The 22909-nt window shown below is 43.7% G+C and overlaps 1 protein-coding gene across 4 annotated transcripts in view; it reads right to left on the bottom strand.

Moving 5' to 3' along the window:
• Positions 1-22909, bottom strand: part of DCAF1 (DDB1 and CUL4 associated factor 1) — a 100383-nt gene that overhangs the window by 60828 nt on the left and 16646 nt on the right. For all 4 annotated transcript variants that reach the window (XM_007984392.3, XM_007984388.3, XM_007984390.3 and 1 more), the window contains 3 exons: positions 10914-10990; positions 7107-7180; positions 3440-3553 (listed from right to left, as the gene is read on the bottom strand). In XM_007984392.3, the coding sequence (XP_007982583.1) occupies positions 3440-3553; positions 7107-7180; positions 10914-10990 (265 nt within the window). The remainder of the gene's footprint in view (positions 1-3439; positions 3554-7106; positions 7181-10913; positions 10991-22909) is intronic.

Here is a 22909-nt window from a genome sequence, read left to right as displayed (position 1 = left end):
TACTTGGGAGGCTGAGGCAGGAGAATGGTTTGAGACAAGGAGGTCAAGGCTGCAGTGAGCTGTGATCACACCACTGCACTCCAGCCTGGGCAACAGAATGAGACCTGTCTCAAAAGAAAAGAAAACAAAAAAGGATTTCCAGAGTGCTTAAGAAGATTAAAATTTTAATAGCTTTAAAAATAAAGCAAGTGGCCAGGCGCAGTGGCTCACACCTGTAATCCCAGCACTTTGGAGGCTGAGGCAGGTGGATCACCTGAGGTAGGGCGTTTTAGACCAGCCTGACCAACATGGAGAAACCCCATCTCTACTAAAAACACAAAAATTAGCCAGGCGTGGTGGTGCGCACCTGTAATCCCAGCTACTCAGGAGGCTGAGGCAGGAGAACTGCTTGAACCTGGGAGGGAGAGGTTGCAGTGAGCTGAGACTGCACCACTGCACTCCAGCCTGCACGACAGAGCGAGACTCCATCTCAAAAAAAAAAAAAACAAGCCATGGGGCATATCCAATTCACACAGCAAATTCTTAAAGCTAAGATACAAAATATTTACATTACTTCTAAACCTTGAATAACTAATTTTTTTTTTCTGTCTCACTCTCTTGTCAGGGCTGGAGTGCAGTAGCATGAATAGGGGTCACCACAGCCTCTACTTCCTGAGTTGAAGCGATCCTCCTGCCTCAGCATTCCAAATATCTGGGACTACAGGCATGACCTACCGTGCCCAGCTAATGATTTATTTTTGTAGAGACAGGGTCTTGCTGTATTGCCAAGGCATATGGCCGGTCTTAAACTACTGGGCTCAAGCAATCCTCCTGCCCTAGCCTCACCAAGTCCTGGGATTACAGATATGAGCCACCTCACCTGGCTCTAATTTTTCTCTTTATTTTATTTTATTTGAGATGGAGTCTCGCTCTGTTGCCCCAGGTGTGTGTAGTGGCATGATCTTATCTCACTGCAACTTCCACCTCCTGGGTTCAAGCGATTCTCATGCCTCAGCCTCCCAAGGAGCTGGGACTACAGGCGCACCCCACCACACCCAACTAATTTTTGTATTTTTTTGTACAGACAGGGTTTTGCCATGTTGGCCAGACTGGTCTCAAACTCCTAGCCTCAAGTGATCTACCCGCCTTGGCCTCCGAAAATGCTGGGATTACAGGCGTGAGCCACTATGCCCAGCCCCAATTTTTTTTTTTTTTTTGGGGACGGAATATCACTCTGTCACCCAGGCTGGAGCGCAGTGTCACAATCACGGCTCACTGCAAGCTCCACCTCCCAGGTTCACACCATTCTCCTGCCTCAGGCTCCCAAGTAGCTAGGACTACAGGAGCCCACCACCACGCCTGGCTAATTTTTTGTATTTTTAGTAGAGACGGGGTTTCACCATGTTAGCCAGGATGGTCTCAATCTCCTGACCTCGTGATCCACCCACCTTGGCCTCCCATATTGCTGGGATTACAGGCGTGAGCCACCATGCCCGGCCAACCCAGTCCCTAATTTTTGATAGTTGAAGTATATGTGCATAGTCACTATCAATTTAACATTTGCTTGTCTTCCTAACACTTACTCTTATTTCAAATTATCAGTTTACTTTTGTTTGCCCATCCCCAAACACCTACATGAATGTAAAGCTCTCATGTTGCTAACAAAATATTCTAAGCCCCTACAACAAACACAGCACAAAAGAGATCTTCTAATATTAGCTACACGAATACTAAATACCACATAGAAAAGGCTTCCTCAAATACAAAGCTCTTCATCACGGGGAAGATCGTTCATCAAGAGTAAGAGTTTGACTGAGATCATAAATCCATTCCAGAAACACATGAGCCAAGCATGGTGTCCCACATCTGTAATCCCAGCACTTTGGGAGGCCAAGGCAGGAAGATGATTTTAGCCCAGAAGTTCAAGACTAGCCTAGCAACATAGTGAGACCTTGTCTCTACAAAAAAATTTAAAAATTAGCCAGGCATGGTGGCACATGCCTATACTCCCAGCTACTCAGGAGGCTGAGGTGGGAGAACAGTTTCTGCCCAAGAGGTCAAGGCTGCAGTGAGCCATGGTGATCTCACCACTTTACTCCAACCTGGGCAACAGAGACCCCATCTCAAAAAAACGCTAGGTGCAGTGGCTCACACCTGTAATCCCACCACTTTGGGACACTGAGGTGGGCGGATCATGAGGTCAGGAGTTCAAGACCAGCCTGACCAATATGGTGAAACCCCGTCTCTACTAAAAATACAAAAATTTGCCAGGCATGGTGGCACAAGCCTATAGTCTCAGCTACTTGGTAGGCTGAGGCAAAAGAATCATCTGAACCTGGGAGGTGGAAGTCATAGTGCACCAAGATCACACCACTGCACTCCAGCCTGGGTGACAAGAGCAAGACTCTGTCTCAAAAAAAGAAAAAAAAAAAAAAAAAAAAAAAACCCACACAACATATAATCTCAAGATTTAAAAAAATACTGTAACGGCCAGGTGCAGCAGCTCATGCCTGTAATCCCAGCACTCTGGGAGGCCAAGGAGGATGACCAGATCACTTGAGTCAGGAGTTTGAGACCAGCCTAGCCAACATGGTGAAACGCTGTCTCTACCAAAAACACAAAAATTAGCCAGGCATGGTGGCAAACACCTGTAATCCCCAGGTACCCAGGAGGCTGAGGCACAAGAATTGCTTGAACCCAGAAGGAAGTTGCAGTGAGCTGAGACTGCACCACTGCATTCCAGCCTGGGCGGCAGAGCGAGACTCAGTCTCAAAAAAAGAAAAAAAAAGTAAATAAAGTAAAATTTAAAATACTGCCTGGGTGCGATGGCTCACGCCTGTAATCCCAGAACTTTGGGAGGCCAAGGCAGTGGATCACCTGAGGTCAGGAGTTCGAAGCCAGCCTGACCAACATCGTGAAATTTCATCTGTACTAAAATTACAAAAATTAACTGGTCATGGTGGTAGGCGCTCGTAATCCCAGCTACTTGGCAGGCTGAGGCAGGAGAATCGCTTGAGCCCAGGAGGCAGAGGTTGTAGTGAGCCGAAATTGCACTATAGAACTCCAGCATGGGTGACAAAGCAAGACGTCATCTCAAAAAGAAAAAAAAAATACTATAGCACCCAAGCAGCAAGTATTCATCAAAATAACTATTTTTAAATTTTTGGCTAGGTGCAGAGGCTCACGACTATAATCCCAGCAATCTGAAATGCTAAAGTAGGAGGATCACTTGAGCCCAGTTGCTCACTGGGCAATACAGCAAGACCCCATCTCAATTTTAAAAATGATAATAAAAAATAAATAATTTTATTATTGCCTATCAGGATCTCTTAGATTTTTATAACATGTATTACTATATGAATAACAAAAACTGTAACAATGATTTTAACCACAAAGACAAATCAAATAGAACATAATTCAATTACAAAATAACATTATGACTTTACTTTTCGCTAAGTACCTTTTCTTGAAAGACAACAGCAGTTTCCAGCCCTGGCATGATGTCTAGTAGGAGTCTGCAAGCTGCAGTGTTTAAAGGGGGCTCTCGGCTTGTCATCACGTATGCATTCACCAGCTATAAAGAAAAAAAGAAATAGTGTTCATCTAAAATTCAACCCAGTCAAACTAAGGACATCTAATAAAACCTCAACATATTCCCATTACTTTCTTAACAGGTATGAAAGAAGACTGTATGTAACTAATTAAACTTTTACTAATAAAACCTTTAATTATTATAAACACTTATGATCCTGCTGAGCCATGATGATATCACACATAATTTCTTCTGCAGCTTTAAAGCCAAATCCCCCCAAAACAACTCAGCAATAATAGAAATTAAAGCTCGAATGCTGACGCCAGTGATGCACACTTGTAATCCCAGCACTTTGGGAAGCCAAGGCAGGAGGATCACTTAAGCTCAGGAGTTTGAAACCAGCCTAGACAACATGGCAAAACCCCATTTCTACCAAAAATACATAAATCAGTCAAGGGTGGTGGCCCATGCCTGTAGTCCCAGCTAAACGGGAGGCTGAGGTGAGAGGATGCCCAGAGCCAAGGAAGTCAAGGCTGCAGTGAGCCCTAATCACCACTGCACTCCAGCCTGGGCAACAGTGAGATCCTGTCTCAAAAAAAAAAAAAAAAAAAAGAATGCCACAAAGAAACCTAACCCCTTCCATATACACTTTATTTTTTTTTTTTATGGACAGGGTCTCATTCTGTCACTTAGGCTGGAGTACAGTGGCACAAGCACGGCTCACTGCAGTCTCAACTTCCCAGTCTCAAGTGATCCCCAGCTTCAGCCTCCCAAGCAGCTGGGACCACAGGTGCACACCACCATGTCCAGCTAATTTTTTAATTTTTAGTAGAGACGGGGCCTCACTACATTGCCCGAGCTAGCCTGTAACTCTTGGCTTCAAGTGATCCTCCCACCTCAGCCTCCCAAAGTGCTGGGATTACAGGCATGACCATCACATCTGGCCCCCACACCACTGCATATACACTTTTTTAAAAGCATAAGCAGGGCAATATGAGCCCCATATTCTTGACAATGGTTAATGAAAAACTCAGATTTTATAATAAATTAGATATATAATTAATACATATAATAATATATATTAATAAAATCTCCATTTGGCACTTATTTACTGAATCTCTAACATTAAGTGGAACTATGTTCTGTGCTGGGCCTATAACAGTAAACAACTGACACAGTCCCACCATCCCAGGATTATCCAGGCTGGGTGTGGTGGCTCATCCTGTAATCTCAGCACACTGGGTGGCCAAAATCTGAGGATCGCTTGAGCCCAGAATTCAAGACCAGCCTGGGCAACTCAGTGAAATCTTGTCTCTACAAAAAAATTAAAAACTTAGCCAGGCATGGTGGCACATGCCTGTGGTCTCAGCTACTCAGGAGGCTGAGGCAGGAGAATTCTTGAGCATGGAAGGTCAAGGCTGCAGTGAGTGATCATACTAATGCACTCAGAATGAGATCCTGTCCCAAAAAAAAAAAAAAAAAAAAAGATGGGTGATTCAATAGAGGTGACATTTGGGAAAACAGGTAATACCATGAGTAAAGGAATCTACAGAAGCCCCCAGGAGGGCACACAACCCCTGCAGAGGAATCAGAGAAGACTTAAGAGAAGAAGGGATTCCAAGCCAGGATGTAAAAGATGAGAAGAAGTATCTAAGGAAACACTGGAGGAGAGAAGGGCCAGAAGGCAAGAACTGAAACTGCAGAGAACAAAGTTCAGAGACAGATTTGGTTTTTATACCAAACTAAGAAACTTGAAATTTATCCTGAAGGTAATAGAAAGCCATTAATGGATTTTAAGCAAGAGAGTACCACAATTTCTGGGCTATAAAGTAAAGACTGAATTAGAGGAGGACAAGACAAGAAACCAGTAAAGACAGTATTTCAGTAACCAAGTGAGAAATGATTGGCTCAACTGTGGTCTAGCTAAAATGGGATCTGGTGACAAGAACAGAACTAGAGAGGTTTGTGAAGTTTAAGGTGAAGGGAATAATGACATCTGTAAATCCACTGTATAAGAGAGTTTGGAGGCGTAAAAGATGCTTTCTAGCTGACTAGACAAGGACATCATTACTGAGCTAGAGAACAAGAGAAAGAAATTATGGAGCAAACGGGGTTAGACACATAAAATTCAAAGTGTATATGGGAGACACCCAAAAGGAAATGTCTAGAAGGCAGTTGGAAGTGATCTGAAACTAAGAAAGACACATTGGTGATACAGAAATAAATCTAGGAGTCAACATAATACAGATAATAATAGCTAACACTGGCTGGGTACAGTGGCTCATGCCTGTAATCCCAGCACTTTGGTAGGCCAAGGCAGGTGGATCACCCAAGGTCAGGAGTTTGAGAACAGCCTGACCAACATGGAGAAACCCTGTCTCTACCAAAAATACAAAAATTAGCCGGGTGTGCTGGCGCATGCCTGTAGTCCCAGCTACTCGGGAGGCTGAGTCAGATGAATCACTTGAAACCCGGGAGGCAAAGGTTGCAGTGAGCTGAGATCACGCCACTGCACTCCAGCCTGGGTAACAAAAGTGAAACTCTGTCTCAAAAAATAAGTAAATAAATAAATGATAATAATAGCTAATACCTATTCGGCCTTCATCATGTGCCAGGCTCTCTGCCAAGCACCTTCATGCCTAATTTCACTCAAGGATTACCAAAAAGGTTTTAAATGCTATTAACTCCATTTTATAGACTAGAAAAATAAGGCTGCGGCGGGGCCCAGTGGTTCACGTCTGTAAACGTGAGCCACCCCAAGGTGGGTGGATCACTTGAGGTCAGGAGTTCAAGATCAGCCTGGCCAACATGGTGAAAGCCCATCTCTACTAAACATACAAAAAAATAAACCAGGTGTGGTTGGCAGGCACCTGTGGTCCCAGCTACTCGGGAGGCTGAGGCAGGAAAATCGCCTGAGCCTGGAAGGCAGAGGTTGCAGTGAGCCAAGACTGTGCCATTGCATTCCAGCCTGAGTGACAGAGCCAGACCCTGTCTCAAAAGGAAGAAAAGAAAAAGAAGGCGGGGAGAAAATAAAGCTTGAAGGGACTTAAGTCTGTCAGTGAAATATGGAGCTGGATTTAAATCCAAAACATGGACTCCCAAAGCCCACGTTCTCAAACATCATGCCATCCCACCTCCAAAAACAAAACTATCAGCCACAATTTGTTGAGCAATTACTACGTCCAGGAGCTGAGTAAAATATGTATATTCTCATTTACTCCTCACATGCCCCTCAAGATAGAGAGAAAGCACCTTTCTATCCCTCTGCATGCCCAATGCATACCCCACAGTGTCAGTGAGAAGCATGCTGTATGTATCACTCTTATTTTTCCATTCAAAAACTCAAGAGGGTCCCTATACTCTCAAATTCAAAATCATTTTGCCCAAGAATGAGCGTAAATACCTTGGGAGGCCTCACCAATATCAAAGTACATACCAAAGAGAAAGCATTATGGCCACAACCAGGACTTTGGCAAAAAACTCTACTCCCAACTTTGTCAAGGCCTTAGGAGAAGGCAAACTATTCATGAAAAAACAATAAAGATACAAAATCTACAGGTGATAATTGCTGGAGAAAAGTAAGAAGCAAACCTACTGCATTCATGAAATCATCATTCTTGAAGAGTATTCTCAGCAAGTGGCCCAGCATACACTCTGGATCAGCTCGACCTACCAAGAGAAGAGGGGAGGAACAAACAAAGGAATGAGTAAGTCACCCCAGTCAAGCAACTTAGACCTCTGGAAAGGCACCTGGGTTGTTACAAAAACTAATAAAATGTCAGCAAAAATAATCAGAAACAAAAGATTATTGTGCTAAATTAGATTACATAAGAAACATGCTTTAGGCTGGGTGTGGTGGCTCATGCCCGTAATCCCAGCACTTTGGGAGGCCGAGGCGGGCAGATCACAAGGTCAGGAGTTTGAGACCAGCCTGGCCAACATGGTGAAATCCCATCTCTACTAAAAATACAAAAATTAGCCAGGTGCAGTGGCGGGCACCTGTAATCCCATCTACTCAGGAGGCTGAGGCAGGAGAATTGCTTGAACCTAGGAGGTGGAGGCTGCAGTGAGCCGAGATTATACCACTGCAATCCAGCCTGGGTGACAGAGCAAGACTCTGTCTGGAAAAAAATAAAAAATAAAAAAAAAAGAAATATGCTTTAAAAATAACAATGTAAAAACCTGAGACACTGCTCTCTAGCCTTCCCATCTCCTAGCATACTGCCTATACAGCACTGCTGAATTAAACAAGTACTAGATCCAGACCAGCATCACCAAGAGTATACAAGGTCTACAAAAGAATCATAAAGGAACCTAAGAGAGAGAAAACTTCTGACTTCCCATCCATAAAAAGGTAGGAAGCATGCTTCTAACCATGGGTGGCCTGGAGAAGACAGGTTCCAAGTCCGACCTCTCCTTCTACTACAATGACAACAGCAACAGAGATGCATCCTCAAACATGTAAGGACACCCTGGGTCAAGGTGACGGGAGTGAATTCCACCAAGCAATCACTAACCCTAAAGATACAGTAACCTTGGCCATCTTAACTTCCTAGCTCTTGTGGAAAGAAAGGAGGCCAGGGGCCTAGGATCAACTCAATGCATAGCCTAATGATAGAAGAATTAGTTGATGGAAGGGAGAATTACGGTTTGTTGTTGTTGGATTTTTGAGACAGAGTCTTGCTCTGTCGCCAAGGCTGGAGTACAGCGGCTCAATCTTGGCTCACTGCAACCTCCACCTCCTAAATTCAAGCAATTCTCCTGCCTCAGCCTCCCAAGTAGCTAGGATTACAAGTGCCTGCCACCACGCCCGGCTAATTTTTGTATTTTTAGTAGAGTCGGGGTTTCACCATGTTGGCCAGGCTAGTCTCGAACTCCTGACCTCAGGTGATCTGCCCGCCTCAGTCTCCCAAAGTGCTGGGATTACAGGTATAAGTCATTGTGCACGGCCTGGTTTGCTTTTAAAGCAGAAACCTCTACTTTATTTCATTTCCTTTCAGAGCATTTAGAGAGGCAAATTTAGTCAAAACATACAATAGAGGATGAAGACAAGATGTGAGCTGCTGATGTTTTTACCAAGCTGTTAATTAGTATCTCAAAGTAATTCACAAAAAGAAACATTAGAGAAAAGCACCACCAAAACAAAAAGGATCATACATTACCTAATGTTAGCTGTTTATAAATCATAAAACTGAAATCCTTATTTTTAATGAAAGAAATAATGCCACTGACAAATATTGCTTAACATTAACAGTTAGGAAAAAATTGCTTTTTAAGCTCTACTGAAAAATGGCATATCTTTCTGTCTCTCCTTTCTTCCTCATTGCCATTTAATCCATCTCCAGGCAATGACACTCAGCATGATCATCTATCTTTTAATGCTTTTCATAATCCTATGCATTATTTAATTTCTGATTTCACATTCACTTTCTTACTTCTTCATGCTCTGATTTGAGTTACTGAAGATGTGGGTTAAATCGTGAATATTCCTCTGTAGTCACAAGTAGGGATATCCAGGACAAGAGCAGCAGATAACATCACATAAGCAACTAGACTCTCAATCTGAAATGCCTAGCTTACATGTGAGAACAAAAGTATAAGAAATAGCAGTAAACCCTGGAACATTCAGGTGAATATACAATGTTCTTATTTTTATAACTCCCACTCATTCACACTCTCTTTCCACACACAAGTTTTCTTTCTTTTTTTTTTTTTTTTGAGACGGAGTTTTGCTCTTGTTGCCCAGGCTGGAGTTCAATGGAGCGATCTCGGCTCACCACAACCTCTGCCTCCCAGGTTCAAGAAATTCTCCTGCCTCAGCCTCCTGAGTAGCTGGGATTACAGGCATGCACCACTATGCCTGGCTAATTTTGTATATTTAGTAGAGATGGGGTTTCTCCATGTTGGTCAGGCTGGTCGCGAACTCCTGACCTCAGGTGATCCCCCTGCCTCGGCCAAAATGCTGGGATTACAGGCGTGAGCCACTGCACCAGGCCAAAATTTCAGACTCCTCTCCAGAAAGGACTGCTTCAGGCTATAGAGCTTATATGCACTATGGGCCCATGAATGACTTCAGCTTTGCCTACTGGTGATCTACTTTATAGTAAACATAAAATGGCAGTCTCAAGTCCCTCATAATTCTGTACCACAGTAGCAAATTCCATACCAAAGCAGGTGCTGTCATGGCCTTAATTAAATTAGCCCAAAATTGGTCAGGCTCAGTGGCTCACGCCTGTAATCCCAGCACTTTGGGAGGTGGAGGTGGGTAGATCACTTGAGGTCAGGAGTTCAAGACCAGCTTGGCCAACATGGTGAAACCCTTCTCTATTAAAAATGCAAAAATTAGCCGACTGTGGTGGTGCATGCTTGTAATCCCAGCTACTTGGAACACTGAGGCACAAAAATTGCTTGAACCCAAGAAGCGGTGGTTGCAGTGAGCCAAGATCGTGCCACTGCACTCCAGGCTGGGCGACAGAGCAAGGCGCCATCTTAAAAAATAAATAAATAAGCCCAAAATAAAACCAAATTAACACGAGAAGGCACACTTTAGTTCTCAAGACACCAAAGCAGACATAAACGTCAAGGTTCCAAATACCAACTTCCTAACTAAAAGCAGGACACTGAATGTTTTCTCAACTATATTTCTCCAACAGTAAAAGGATAATTATTAAAAGGATAATTATTATTAGAAAGATGAAGGCACAGAGAAGAACACCTTTTGCTTTTATGGTTTAAAAAAGTTGGCTGGGCGCAGTAGCTCAAGCCTATAATCCCAGCACTTTGGGAGGCCCAGGCAGGAGGATAGCTTGCGTCCAGGAGTTCGAGACCAACTTGGGCAGCAAAGCAAGACCCCATCTCTACAAACAAATAAAAAATAAAAATCAGCCAGGCATGATGGTACACGCCTGTAGTCCCAGCTACTCAAGAGGCTTGAAGTGGGAGGATAGTTTGAGCCAGGAGATCCAGGCTGCAGTGAGCTATGATCATGCCACTGCACTGCAACCTGGGCAACAGAGTGAGTACCCGTCTCCAAATAGGAAAAAGTCCGAAAGGAAGACCATTTTTCTTTTTAATTCTTTGTCATCATACCAACCGAGTTAACTAAAGTACACCTACTTTTGTTCCTTTAGGTTAGTTAAGTGATATTTAATCGGCAAATACCAAAAATATTTCCAATTTTTTCCAGAAATTTATTTTTCCTCACCGGTTCCACCTTGAGCAACATTTTAACAAATAAAAGGTCTTAAAACTTACCACAGAAGATGCTATTGCAATTCAAAAATATTCCCATAAGCAATTTTTCTTTTTTAAAAAAGAAAAAAAAGACTCTTGCTTTAATAAAAGTGTCTTAAAAGAAAAAAAAGAGAAAAAACAGACCCACACTTAGGAGCACAAGTCTTACCAGGATGTCGATCATCAAATGGGTCTGGATCCCCTTTACGATACTCTTCAGTTTCTTTTTCAATCAATTGAGACATCCTAGCACAAAGGGAACAAGGAGTCAACTCTGGACAAGCATAAAAAAATGCACCACCACCTACAACAGTCAATTCGACAGTCAAGATAGAAAATAAAACCAAAGTTAGAAAAAGGCTATTTCTTCTGACGTACATAGAAATCTAAGCAATTATCTCATAGAACAGTTTCTTCTCCCAAACTCATTTCTTTTTTTTTTTTTTTTTTTTTGATGGAGTCTCGCTCTGTCACTCAGGCTGGAGTGCAGTGGTGTGATCTTGGCTCACTGCAAGCTCTGCCTCCCGGGTTCACACCATTCTCCTGCCTCAGCATCCTGCATAGCTGGGACTACAGGCACCCGCCACCACATCCAGCTAATTTTTCGTATTTTTAGTAGAGACGGGGTTTCACCATGTTAGCCAGGATGGTCTCAATCTCCTGAATTCGTGATCTGCTCGCCTCGGCCTCCCAAAGTGCTGGGATGACAGGCGTGAGCTACCACGCCCCACCCCCAAAACTCATTCTTATATAAACTTTCCCTGCCTCAAAAAATAACATTACCTTCACCTCAGAAACCAAAAACCTAGGAGTCATCTTTAAAATCTTCCTTTTCCTGCCAGGCGCGATGGCTCACGCCTGTAATCGCAGCACTTTGGGAGGCCGAGGCAGAAGGATCACCTGAGGTTGGGAGTTCGAGACCAGCCTGAACAACATGGAGAAATCCCGTCTCTACTAAAAATACAAAATTAGCTGGGCATGGTGGCACATGCCTGTAATCCCAACTACTCAGGAGGCTGAGGCAGGAGAATCGCTTGAACCCAGGAGGCGGAGGTTGCGGTGAGCTGAGATCGCGCCATTGCACTCCAGGCAACAAGAGCAAAACTCCGTATCAAAAAAAAAAAAAAAAAATCTTCCTTTTCTACTCCCTCTCCCACAACAATTTCTATTAGCTCTACTACAAGGTATTTCCTGACTCACATCACTTCTCTAACTCTTTACCACCCCTATCCTCATCCAGACCACCATCATCAAGTGCCTGGATTACTTCCAATGGTCTCTTTACCAGTCTCCTTGCTTCCCGCTTCCATGTCTGACCTGATGCAATTCATTCTCCAACTTCCAATGACTTACCACAATACCCTGAATTAAATCCAAGTACTACTATGGCCTGCAATTATCTGGCTTCTGCCTGCTGCTTCCTGACCATTTCTTCCACTCATCCCCAACCCCCCGCATTAAGCTTCGGTCACTGTTCTTCAAAGAGCCCAATTTCACTCCTATTTCAGGGTTACAGTGCTATTACCTCAGCTTGTAACATTCTTCCCACCATCTAAGCCTCCACCCCTGCCCCAAGTAACTATACATCTGCTTTCTCTCACTGCAGGTGAGTTCTGCCTGATCCAGAATTTTTTTTCTTTTTTTTCTTGTAGAGATGGGGTCTTCCTATGTTGCCCAGGCTGGAGTATAGTGGCTATTTACAAGCATAAACATAGCACACTACAGCTTCAAACTCTTGGCCTCAAGCAATCCTGCCTCAGCCTCCCAAGTAGCTGGGTCTACAGGCACGCAACACTGTGTCTGGCTTGTTCCAGACTTTCACATAAATTGAACCATATATAATCTTTTTACATCTGACTTTCATATAGCGTGTTCTGAGAGTCATCCATGTTGCTGAACGTATGAAAAGTTCTATTTTATTCATGCAGTCTTTTTTTGTTTTTTTTTGAGACGGAGTTTCACTCTTGTTGCCCAGGCAATGGTGCTATCTCAGCTCACCGCAACCTCTGCCTCCCGGGTTCAAGCGATTCTCCTGCCTCAGCCTCTTGAGTAGCTGGGATTACAGGCATGTGCCACCATGCCCGGCTAATTTTTGTATTGTTAGTAAAGATGGGGTTTCTCCATGTTGGTCAGGCTGGTCTCGAACTCCTGACCTCAGGTGATCTGCTCGCCTCAGCCTCCTAAAGTGCTGGGATTACAGGTGTGAGCCACTGCGCCTGGCTATTCATGAATTATTTATAAAGCAAGAAAAATGGCTGGGCACAGTGGCTCACACCTGTAATCCCAACACTTTGGGAGGCCAAAGTGGGTGGATCACCTGAGGTCAGGAGTTCGAGACCAGCCTGACCAACATGGAGAAACCCCATCTCTACTAAAAATACAAAATTAACAGGGCATGGTGGCACATGCCTGTAATCCCAGCTACTCAGGAGGCTGAGGCAGGAGAATCGCTTGAACCCAGGAGGCAGAGGTTGCATTCCATTGTACTCCAGCTTGGGAAGCAAGAGCGAAACTTCATCTTAAATTAAAAAAAAAAACAAGAAAAATTACTATTTGAGTGTCCTAAGACTGACACTGTATTACATGACAAGCCAATACAAGACTATCATACTCTCCATCTAACATGCTCTGTCCTATGTCAAACTCTCCTATGTGCTTATTTCCAGGACACTATACTTTCTAGTCTTTTCTTTTTTTTTTTTTTTTTCAAAGAAACAAGGTCTAGCATGGGTGACAGAATGAGACTCTCTCAAAAAAACAAACCAAAAACCAAAAAAGAAAAAACGGGGTGTTACTCGGTTGCTCAGGCTGCAGTGCAGCAGCACGACTCATGGCTCACTGAAGCCTCAAGTGATCCTCCCACCTCAGGCTCCCCAATAACTGGGACTACAGGCACACCACCATGCCCAGTTAACTTTAAAAATTTTTGGTAGATGGGGAATTTGCTCCCCAGGCTGACTCAAACTCCTGGGCTCAAGCCCACCTTGGCCTACCAAAGTTCTGGGATTACAGGCATTCAGCTGCCACACCCAGCCTTGCTAGTCTTTTTTTTTTTTTTTTTGAGATGGAGTCCCGCTCTGTCACCCAGGCTGGAGTGCAATGGCGCGATGTCAACTCACTGAAACCTCCGCCTCCCGAGTTCAAGCGATTCTTCTGCCTCAGACTCCCAAGTAGCTAGGATTACACACATGTGCCACCACGCCCAGCTAATTTCTGTTTTTTTTTTTTTGTTTTTTGTTTTTTTTTTTTTTTTAGTAGAGATAGGGTTTTGCCATGTTAGTCAGGCTGATCTCAAACTCCTGACCTCAGGTGATCTGCCCATCTTGGTTTCCCAAAGTGCCAGGATTATAGGTGTGAGCCCAGCCCTTTCTAGTCTTAAGAGTTAAACTCTCTTGGCTGGTGTGGTGGCTCACGCCTATAATCCCAGCACTTTGGGAGGCGGAGGCGGGCTGATCACCTGAGGTCGGGAGTTTGAGATCAGCCTGACCAAGATGGAGAAACCTCATCTCCACTAAAAATACAAAAAATTAGCCAAGCATGGTGGTGCATTCCTGTAAATTCAGCTATTCGGGAGGCTGAGGCAGGAGAATCGCTTGAACTCGGGAGGTGGAGGTTGAAGTGAGCCGAGATCATGCTATCGCACTCCAGCCTGGCCAACAAGAGTAAAACTCTGTCTCAAAAAAATACATAAATAAAAGAGTTAAACTCTCTGCAAAAATTACTGGTCCACTCTAATCAAGCTTCAGAAGTATTTCTGCTTTTTCTTCCTTTCCTTCTAAACTCTGAAACCTCTCTTTGACACAAAGGGCAATCACACAAAATAATGTATGTGTACATATTTTTTTTGTTGGTGATGGTTTTTTTTATTTTTTTATTTTTTAAGAGACAGGGTCTCACCGTCTCTCAGGCTGGACTACAGTGGCACAATCGTACCTCACTGCAGCCTCAAACTCCTGAGCTTAAACAATCCTCCTGTGTCAGCTTCCCAAGTAGGTGGGACTACAGGTGTGCATAAGCATACCTGGGTGTTTTTTTTTTTTTTTTTTTGAGACGGAGTCTCGCTCTGTCGCCCAGGCTGTAGTGCAGTGGCGCAATCTCGGCTCACTGCAACCTCCACCTTCCAGGTTCAAGCGATTCTCCTACCTTAGCCTCCTGAGTAGCTGGGGTTACAGGTATACGCCACCATGCCCAGCTAGTTTTTGTATTTTTAGTAGAAATGGGGTTTCACCATGTTAGTCAGGCGGTCTCAAACTCCTAACCTCATGATCCACTTGCCTCAGCTTCCCAAAGTGCTGCGATTACAGGCGTGAGCCACTATGCCTGGCCTTATACCTGGCTATTTTTTTTAATTTTGTATATAGACAGTATCTTGCTATGTTGCCCAGGCTGGTCTTGAACTCCTGGACTCAAGCAATACTTCCACCTCAGCTTCACTAAATATATTTAGAATTATATATTGTAAGATCTACAAGTATCAAAAAAGAAGAAAAAAAAAAAAGATCTACTAGTATCCTCAGTTGAAACTAAGCAATATAGCAGAGAAGTTAAAAATATGGCCTCTGGGCCAGACACAGTAGCTCATGCCTATAATCCCAGCACTTTGGGAGGCCAAGGCGGGAAAATCACTAGAAGTAAGGAGTTAAGAGACTAGTCTGGGCAATATAGGGAAATCCCCCCATCTCCTCTAAAAATTTAAAAATTAGCCAGGCATGGTGGCAACACATCCTATAGTCCCTGCTACTCAGGAGACTGAGACTGGAAGATGGCTTGAGCCCAGGAATTCAAGGCTGCAGTGAGCTATGATAAAACTGCTGCACTCCAGGGCGGGGAGCGGTGGCTCATGCCTGTAATCCCAGCACTTTGAGAGGCCGAGGCAGGAGGATCACGAGGTCAGGAGATCGAGACCATCCTGGCTAACATGGTGAAACCCCATCTCTACTAAAAATACAAAAAAGTAGCCAGGCGTGGTGGCAGGCACCTGTAGTCCCAGCTACTTGGGAAGCTGAGGCAGGAGAATGGCGTGAACCCAGGGAGGCGGAGCTTGCAGTGAGCCGAGATTGTGCCATTGTATGCCAGCCCGGGCGACAGAGGGAGACTCCGTCTCAAAAAATAAATAAAAAAATAAGAAGAAGAAGAAAAATTGCTGCACCATGTCTCCAAAAAAATAATAAAAGTGACTTTTGGAGCCAGATATTCAGGGTTCAAATCTGAGCTCTTCCACAGTGTGAGACACTCTGAGTAAATTATGTAACCTCTCTGTGCCTCAAGCTAATAGTCTACATTAGAGTTTCCCTGGGTTTAAGTTAATTAGAACAAAACCTGACAAGTAAGAGCTCTTTAGGTGTTAATTGTGGGGTTTTTTCCTTCTGTTTAGTCTTCTCTTCTCATTTTCCAAGAGTAATTGGCATTATAAAAACTGGGAATTGGGCCAGGCACAGTGGCTCACACCTATAATCCCAGCACTTTGGGAGGCTGAAGCAGGTGGGTCACTTGAGGTCAGGAGGTCAAGACCAGCCTGGCCAACAGGGTAAAACCCATCTCTACTAAAATACGAAAATTAGCCAGGCATGGTGGTGGGCACCTATAATGCCAGTTACTCAGGAGGCTGAGGCAGGAGACTCACTTGAGCCAGGGAGGCAGAGATTGCAGTGAGCCAAGATCAAGCCACTGCACTCCAGCCTGGGTGACAGAGTGAGACTCCATCTCAAAACAAACAAACAAAAAACTGAGAATCAAAAATAGGAAAAACAGTTAATTTAGGGTAGCTATTGACTGGGATGAGGCAGGAGGGTGCAATCTGGTACTCAAGTTCTCCTATAACTCAATCTCGATAATGGTCTTACAAAAAAAAAAATCCATCTAGCAGAGTACTTTACAGTATATAAATTACATCTCAAAAAAAAAAAAAAAAAAAAAAAAGGCTGGGCGCAGTGACTCATGCCAGCAGTAATCCCAGCACTTTGCGAGGCAGAGGCGGGCGGATCATGAGGTCAGGAGATCAAGACCATCCTGGCTAACATGGTGAAACCCCGTCTCTACTAAAAACACAAAAAAATTAGCCAGGCGTGTTGGCGGGCGCCTATAATCCCAGCTACTGAGGAGGCTGAGGCAGAATAGCGTGAACTCGGGAGGTGGAGCTTACAGTGAGCTGAGATCACACCACTGCACTCCAGCCTGGGCGACAGAGCAGACTCCGTCTCAAAAACGAGACCAGCCTGGCCAACGTGGTGAAATCCCACCTCTATTAAAAAAATACAAAAAATTAGCCGGGTGTGGAGGTGGGTGCCTGTAATCCCAGCTACTTGGGAGACTGAGGCAGGAGAACTGCTTGCACCTGGGAGGCGGAAGTTGCAGTAAGCCAAGATAATACCACTGCACTCCAGCCTGGGCGACAGAGTGAGACTCCATCTCAAAAAAACAAAAATTTTAAAAATTTTTTTTAAAAAAAAGCCCACTCACACAGCTTGGCCCAAAGCCAGCCTCTTTCAGCAGAATCAAGTCAAAAACTAATAAAAGGATGATTCAGGTTACAAAATGACATACATTGTTCTTACGAAACTGTCAAAAGATCATAAAAATAATGGTCAATAAAAAAGCAGGCAGGCCTAAAATTCATTTGCTCTTCCTGGAATACACTAAAACACCCAAACCTGCAGCCAGATGAGGGAAGAAAACAAAAAACAAAACTCTAAAACTATTTTAGAAAATATCCAGTAAACAGACCCACAATTTGGTGAAGGAGGGAAGTTGCCCCCGATTAAAATAAAATAAACTGACCAGCCTGGGCAACCTGGCAAAATCTCGTCTCTACAAAAAAAAAAAAAAATTAGTGGAGCATGGTAACATGTGCCCCAGCCACTCAGAGGGCTGAGGTGGGAAGATCACTTGAGTCCAGGAGGTTGAGACTGCAGTGAGTACAACACTGTACTCCAGCCTTGGGGAAAAAAAAAAAACATTGGAATTGGAGTCAAAACCCAGGATTCTAACCTAAGTTTCCACTGCCTCACTATGCAGTTTTTTGCAAGTAAATCTGAGAATGTCTATCATTTAATGATGTATCTTTCAGAGATACTTTGAGTGACAAATGAGGAAGGGGAAGTTCAGATAAGCGCCTCTTACAGTTCTGACATCAAAACAATATCATCAAATATTTGTTGAGTGGAATGAACCAATTCACTCATTTTCTTTCCATTCTGATAACCCCTTTAGTATTTATAAACCTTCCCATTCCAGTAGGTGTGTTTTTTATATATACACACACACACACACACACACACCACCATACTGCCTGATTTCGCACTTCATCATTATATACTATTTTGTGCTACTATGCATTGTTCCTTATCTGTTAGTTTTTGTTGTTGTTGTTGTTATTGAGAAGAGTCTCTGTTGCCCAGGCTGGAGTGTAGTGGCACAATCTCAGCTCACTGCAGCCTCGACCTACCTGGCTCAAGCAATCCTCCTACCTCAGCCTTCTGAGTAGCTGAGACTACAGGCACGTGCCACCACGCCTGGCTAATTTTTGCATTTTTTGTAGAGACAAGAGTCTCACCATGTTGGGCAGGCTGGTTTTGAGGTCCTGGGCTCAAGCAATTCACCTGCCTTGGCCTCCCAAACTGCTAGGATAACAAGTATGAACCACCATGCCAGGCCTCTGTTAGTCTTAGTTGCTTCCCAGGTAGTTATCTCCTTGAGGACAGTACCCCTCTGTCCAAACAAATTTTAGGTTTTCCATTGCTGAAGAGCATAGCATAGTGAAAAAGTTGAGGATAAAATATGATAATGTAAAATAATGTTGAAAATAAAACATTAAGTACTTTTAGTATAAGTGCTCAAAGAATATTTCTTGAACAAGTGAATGAATCCACATAACCATCTTCATTAACAACACTCTCTTCCTTTCACAGTTACATCAATTATACACGTTAACAGCACAATATTTAGATTCTCTAACTCACTGTGGCTGCATTTCAAGTATCTTGTTTAATAGCTGGTGTTTAATTATTCTTTTTTTGTTTTGTTTTTTAAATTAAGACGGGGTCTTACTATGTTGCCCAAGCTGGTCTTTAACTTGTGGCCTCAAGCGATCCTCCTACCTCAGCCTTCCAAAGTGCTGGGATTAGAGGAATAAACCACTACACCTGGCCTAACTTTCTTAATCTCCAATGCCTCTACCAATTAAAATCCAGTTTCCACCAGTCAGCAATAATCCTGTTCCTTAAAGAAACGTGGTATTCTCACATGTTCCCTATGTATTAAAAGCATTTAGGAACAATGCATTTATCCCCATTTAAACTTTCATAATATCATAGTTCTCCATAAAAAGTAAGAGATCACTGCACAAACACAACAATTTTTTAACAGCTATGGTACTGAAGATGAGACATTAAGGATCCCCACATTCCAGTGACCTTCCCCTTAGAAAACCCATGAGCACCCCTCCCCAGCCTTTACTTTTCACTTTTTCTCCATCTTGACACATTTATTAAATAAAATTATATACCATACATATATACCTACATATCCTAGGCAGTGGACAAATCATCATTTGAGGAGACACCAATAAAAAGACATAGTCATAGGCCAGGCATGGTGGCTCACGCCTATAATCTCAGCACTTTGGGAGGCTGAGGCAGGTGGATTGCTTGAGTCCAGGTGTTCAAGACCAGCCTGGGCAACGTAATGAAACCTATCTCTACTAAAAATACAAAAAATTAGCCAAGCAGAGTGGTGTGTGCCTGTAGTCAAAGCCACTCAAGAAGCTCAGGTGGGAGAATCAACTAAGCCCGGGAAGTTGAGGTTGCAGTGACCCGAAATCACACCACTGAACTCCAGCCTGGGCAACAGAGGGAGATCCTGTCTCAAAAACAAAAAACAAACAAAAAAAAAGGACATAGTCTCTGCCTTCAAGAAGCTTACAATTTAGTGAAGAGACATGTAAAAAAACAATTATAGCTGGGTGGGGTGGCTCATGCCTATAATCCCAGCGCTTTGGGAGGCTGAGGCAGGAGGACCACAAGGTCAAGAGATTGAAACCATCCTGGCTAACACGGTGAAACCTGAGACCCCATCTTTACCAAAAAATACAAAAAATTAGCCAGGCATGGTGGCGGGCACCTGTAGTCCCAGCTACTCGGGCAGCTGAGGCAGGAGAATGGTGTGAATCCAGGCGGCAGAGCTTGCAGTAAGCCAAGATCGCGCCACTGCACTCCAGCCCGGGCGACAGAGTGAGATTCTGTCTCAAAAAAAAAAAAAAAACATATATATATATATATATATGCACACACATATATATAATACAATGTGGCATAATGGGTGAAAATTAAAATACATACATATGAATGATAGGAGTATTAAAACAAAGTGGTGGCCGGTATGGTGGTTCACACCTGTAATCCCAGCACTTTGGGAGACAACATAGAAGGAATGTGTGAAGTGAGGAGTTAGAGAACAGCCTAAGCAACATAGTGAAACCCTGTCTCCCGCAAAAAAATTAAAAAATAAAAATTTAGCAGTGAGCTATAATCACACCAGTGCACTTCATCCTGGGTGACATAGTGAGACCCTGTCACTAAAAAAAAAAAAAAAAAAAAAAAAAAAAACAGTTTTTTGTTTAATGATGGGGAGCCCAAACCTACCTATGGAAGTCAGTCAGTGAAGGTTTTACAGACATGATTCTTGAACTACTTCTTGTAAGGACTAGGCCTGCCATGCAGACATGCCAAGGACAGGCATTTCAGGCCAAAGAAATACCATGTAAAGGCACATAGACATTAAAAAATACGTTAATCCGGCCAGGTGCAGTGGCTCACGCTTGTAATCCCAGCACTTTGGGAGGCCGAGGCGGGCAGATTATGAGGTCAGGAGTTCGAGACCAGCCTGGCCAACACAGTGAAACCCCATCTCTACTGAAAATACAAAAATAACCTGGGTGTGGTGGTGGGCGCCTGTAATCACAGCAACTCGGGAGGCTGAGGCAGGAGAATTGCTTGAACCCAGGAGGCGGAGGTTGTAGTGAGCCAAGACTGTGCCACTGCACTCCAGCCTGGGTAATAGAGCTAGATTTCATCTCAAAAAAAAAAAAAAAAAAAAAAATGTTAATACTTACAGAAAGAGACTAATACTATGAGGGAGAAAAAAGAGGCCATCCTTCTTTTTATCATCCTATGGGGCTATTTATGATGTGATGCCATTTATGACAGGCTGGGATTACAGGTGTGAGGCACCAAACCCAGCACCCCTTGATTTGATACTCCTATCATTCACGTGTACGTATTTTTATTTTCCACCATTATACCACACTATAACTTTTTTTCACGTGTTTCCACACTAAATTGTAAAATTCTTGAAAGCAGATACTATGTCTTTTTATTGGTGTCTCCTCAAATAATGATTTACCCACTACCTGGTACTTAATAACTGTGTGGTACATAATTTTACTGAAAAAAATCTGTTAAGGTAGAAAGAGAGAAAAGTAAAGGCTGGGTAGAGGTGCTCATGGGTTTTCTAAGGAGAAGGTCACTGGAACGTGGGAATCCTCAACATCCCATCCCCAATATCATAGCTGTGAAAACAACTTTTTACACATTGATTTCTTACTTTTTATGGAGAAAGAACTACATTATAATAAAAGTGAGCCACATCATGAATGGCCTCATAGGCCACACTAAAAACTTTACATTTTACTCTGTAGGAAAAAGGAAGCCAGAGAATTATGAATGAAGGTAGGGAAATCGTATTTGTGTATGAGAAAAAGGAATCTTTCAGCAAGGGGGAGGATGTATTAAAAGAGGGTAAACTGGAGACAAACTTATAAGGCACACTGCTTAATGGGCCAGTCCACATGAGCAATACCTAACGAAGGCCAGGCGCAATGGCTCACTCCTATAATCCCAGCACTTTGGGAGGCTGAGGTGGGCGGATCGCCTGAGGTCAGGAGTTCAAGACCAACATGGCAAAACCCTGTCTCTAATAAAAAAAATACAGAAAAATTAGCCGAGCATGGTGGCTTATGCCTGTAATTCCAGCTACTCCAAAGGCTGAGGCAGGAGAATCACTTGAACCTAGGAGGTGGGGGTTGCAGTGAGCCAAGATCGCAGCACTGCCTGGGGCAGAGAGCAAGACTCCGTCTCAAAAAAAAAATAAAAGTAAAAACAGGCTGGGCATAGTGGCTCACACCTGTAATCCCAGCACTTTGGGAGGCCGAGGCAATCAGGTCGCTTGAGGTCAGGAGTTTGAGAACAGCCTGGCCAACATGGCAAAACCCCACCTCTGCTAAAAATACAAAAATTAGCCGGCGTCATGGCAGGCACCTGTAATCCCAGCTACTCAGGAGGCTGAGGCAGGGAGAATTCCTTGAACCCGGGAGGTGGAGGTTGTGGTGAGCTGGTACCGTGCCACTGCACTCCAGCCTAGGCAACAGAGTGAGACTCCATCGCCCCAAAAAATAAAAAATAAAAAAAGTTTTTCAGTTTAAAATCATTTAGTTTAAAACTAAGTAGGGAATTAAAAAAAGTGTTAAGTTATGAATAAATGAGAAGGCACACAGAAATGAGGATGATAAACTCAATTTTGGACATGGTCTCTTTCACGTATCTGTGGAAGAGTCAAGTAGGCCAGCACGGTGGTTTCGCCTGGAATCTCAGCACTTTGGGAGGCTGAGACAGAAGGACTGCTTGAGCCCAGATGTTCAAGACCAGACTGGGTAACACAGGGAGACCCTCCCTCTACAAAAAATTTAAAAATTAGTCAGGTGTGGGGGTGCACACCTGTGGTCTCATCTAGTATGGAGTCTGAGGTAAGAATATGGCTGGAGCCCAGGAGATCAAGGCTGCAGTGAGCTGAGATTATGCCACTACAGCCTGGCAACAGAGTGAGACCCTGTCTCCAAAAAAACGGAGCCAGAAGAGCCAGGTAAAGATATATTCACCAGGACAGGCGCGGTGGCTCACACCTGTAATCCCAGCACTCTGTGAGGCCGAGGCAGGTGAATCACCTGAGCTCAGGAGTTCAAAACCAGGCTGGCCAACATGGTGAAACCCCGTCTCTACTAAAAATACAAAAAATTAGCCGGATGTGGTGGCGCGCACCTGTAATCCCAGTTACTCAGGAGGCTGAGGCAGAAGAATCGCTTGAACCCGGTAGGCGGAGGTTGCAGTGAGCCAA

Source organism: Chlorocebus sabaeus, chromosome 22, assembly GCF_047675955.1.
Source record: "Chlorocebus sabaeus isolate Y175 chromosome 22, mChlSab1.0.hap1, whole genome shotgun sequence".
NCBI lineage: Eukaryota > Metazoa > Chordata > Mammalia > Primates > Cercopithecidae > Chlorocebus > Chlorocebus sabaeus.
Note: the sequence above shows the minus strand (reverse complement) of the source record. Positions and strands in the feature narration are given on the sequence as shown.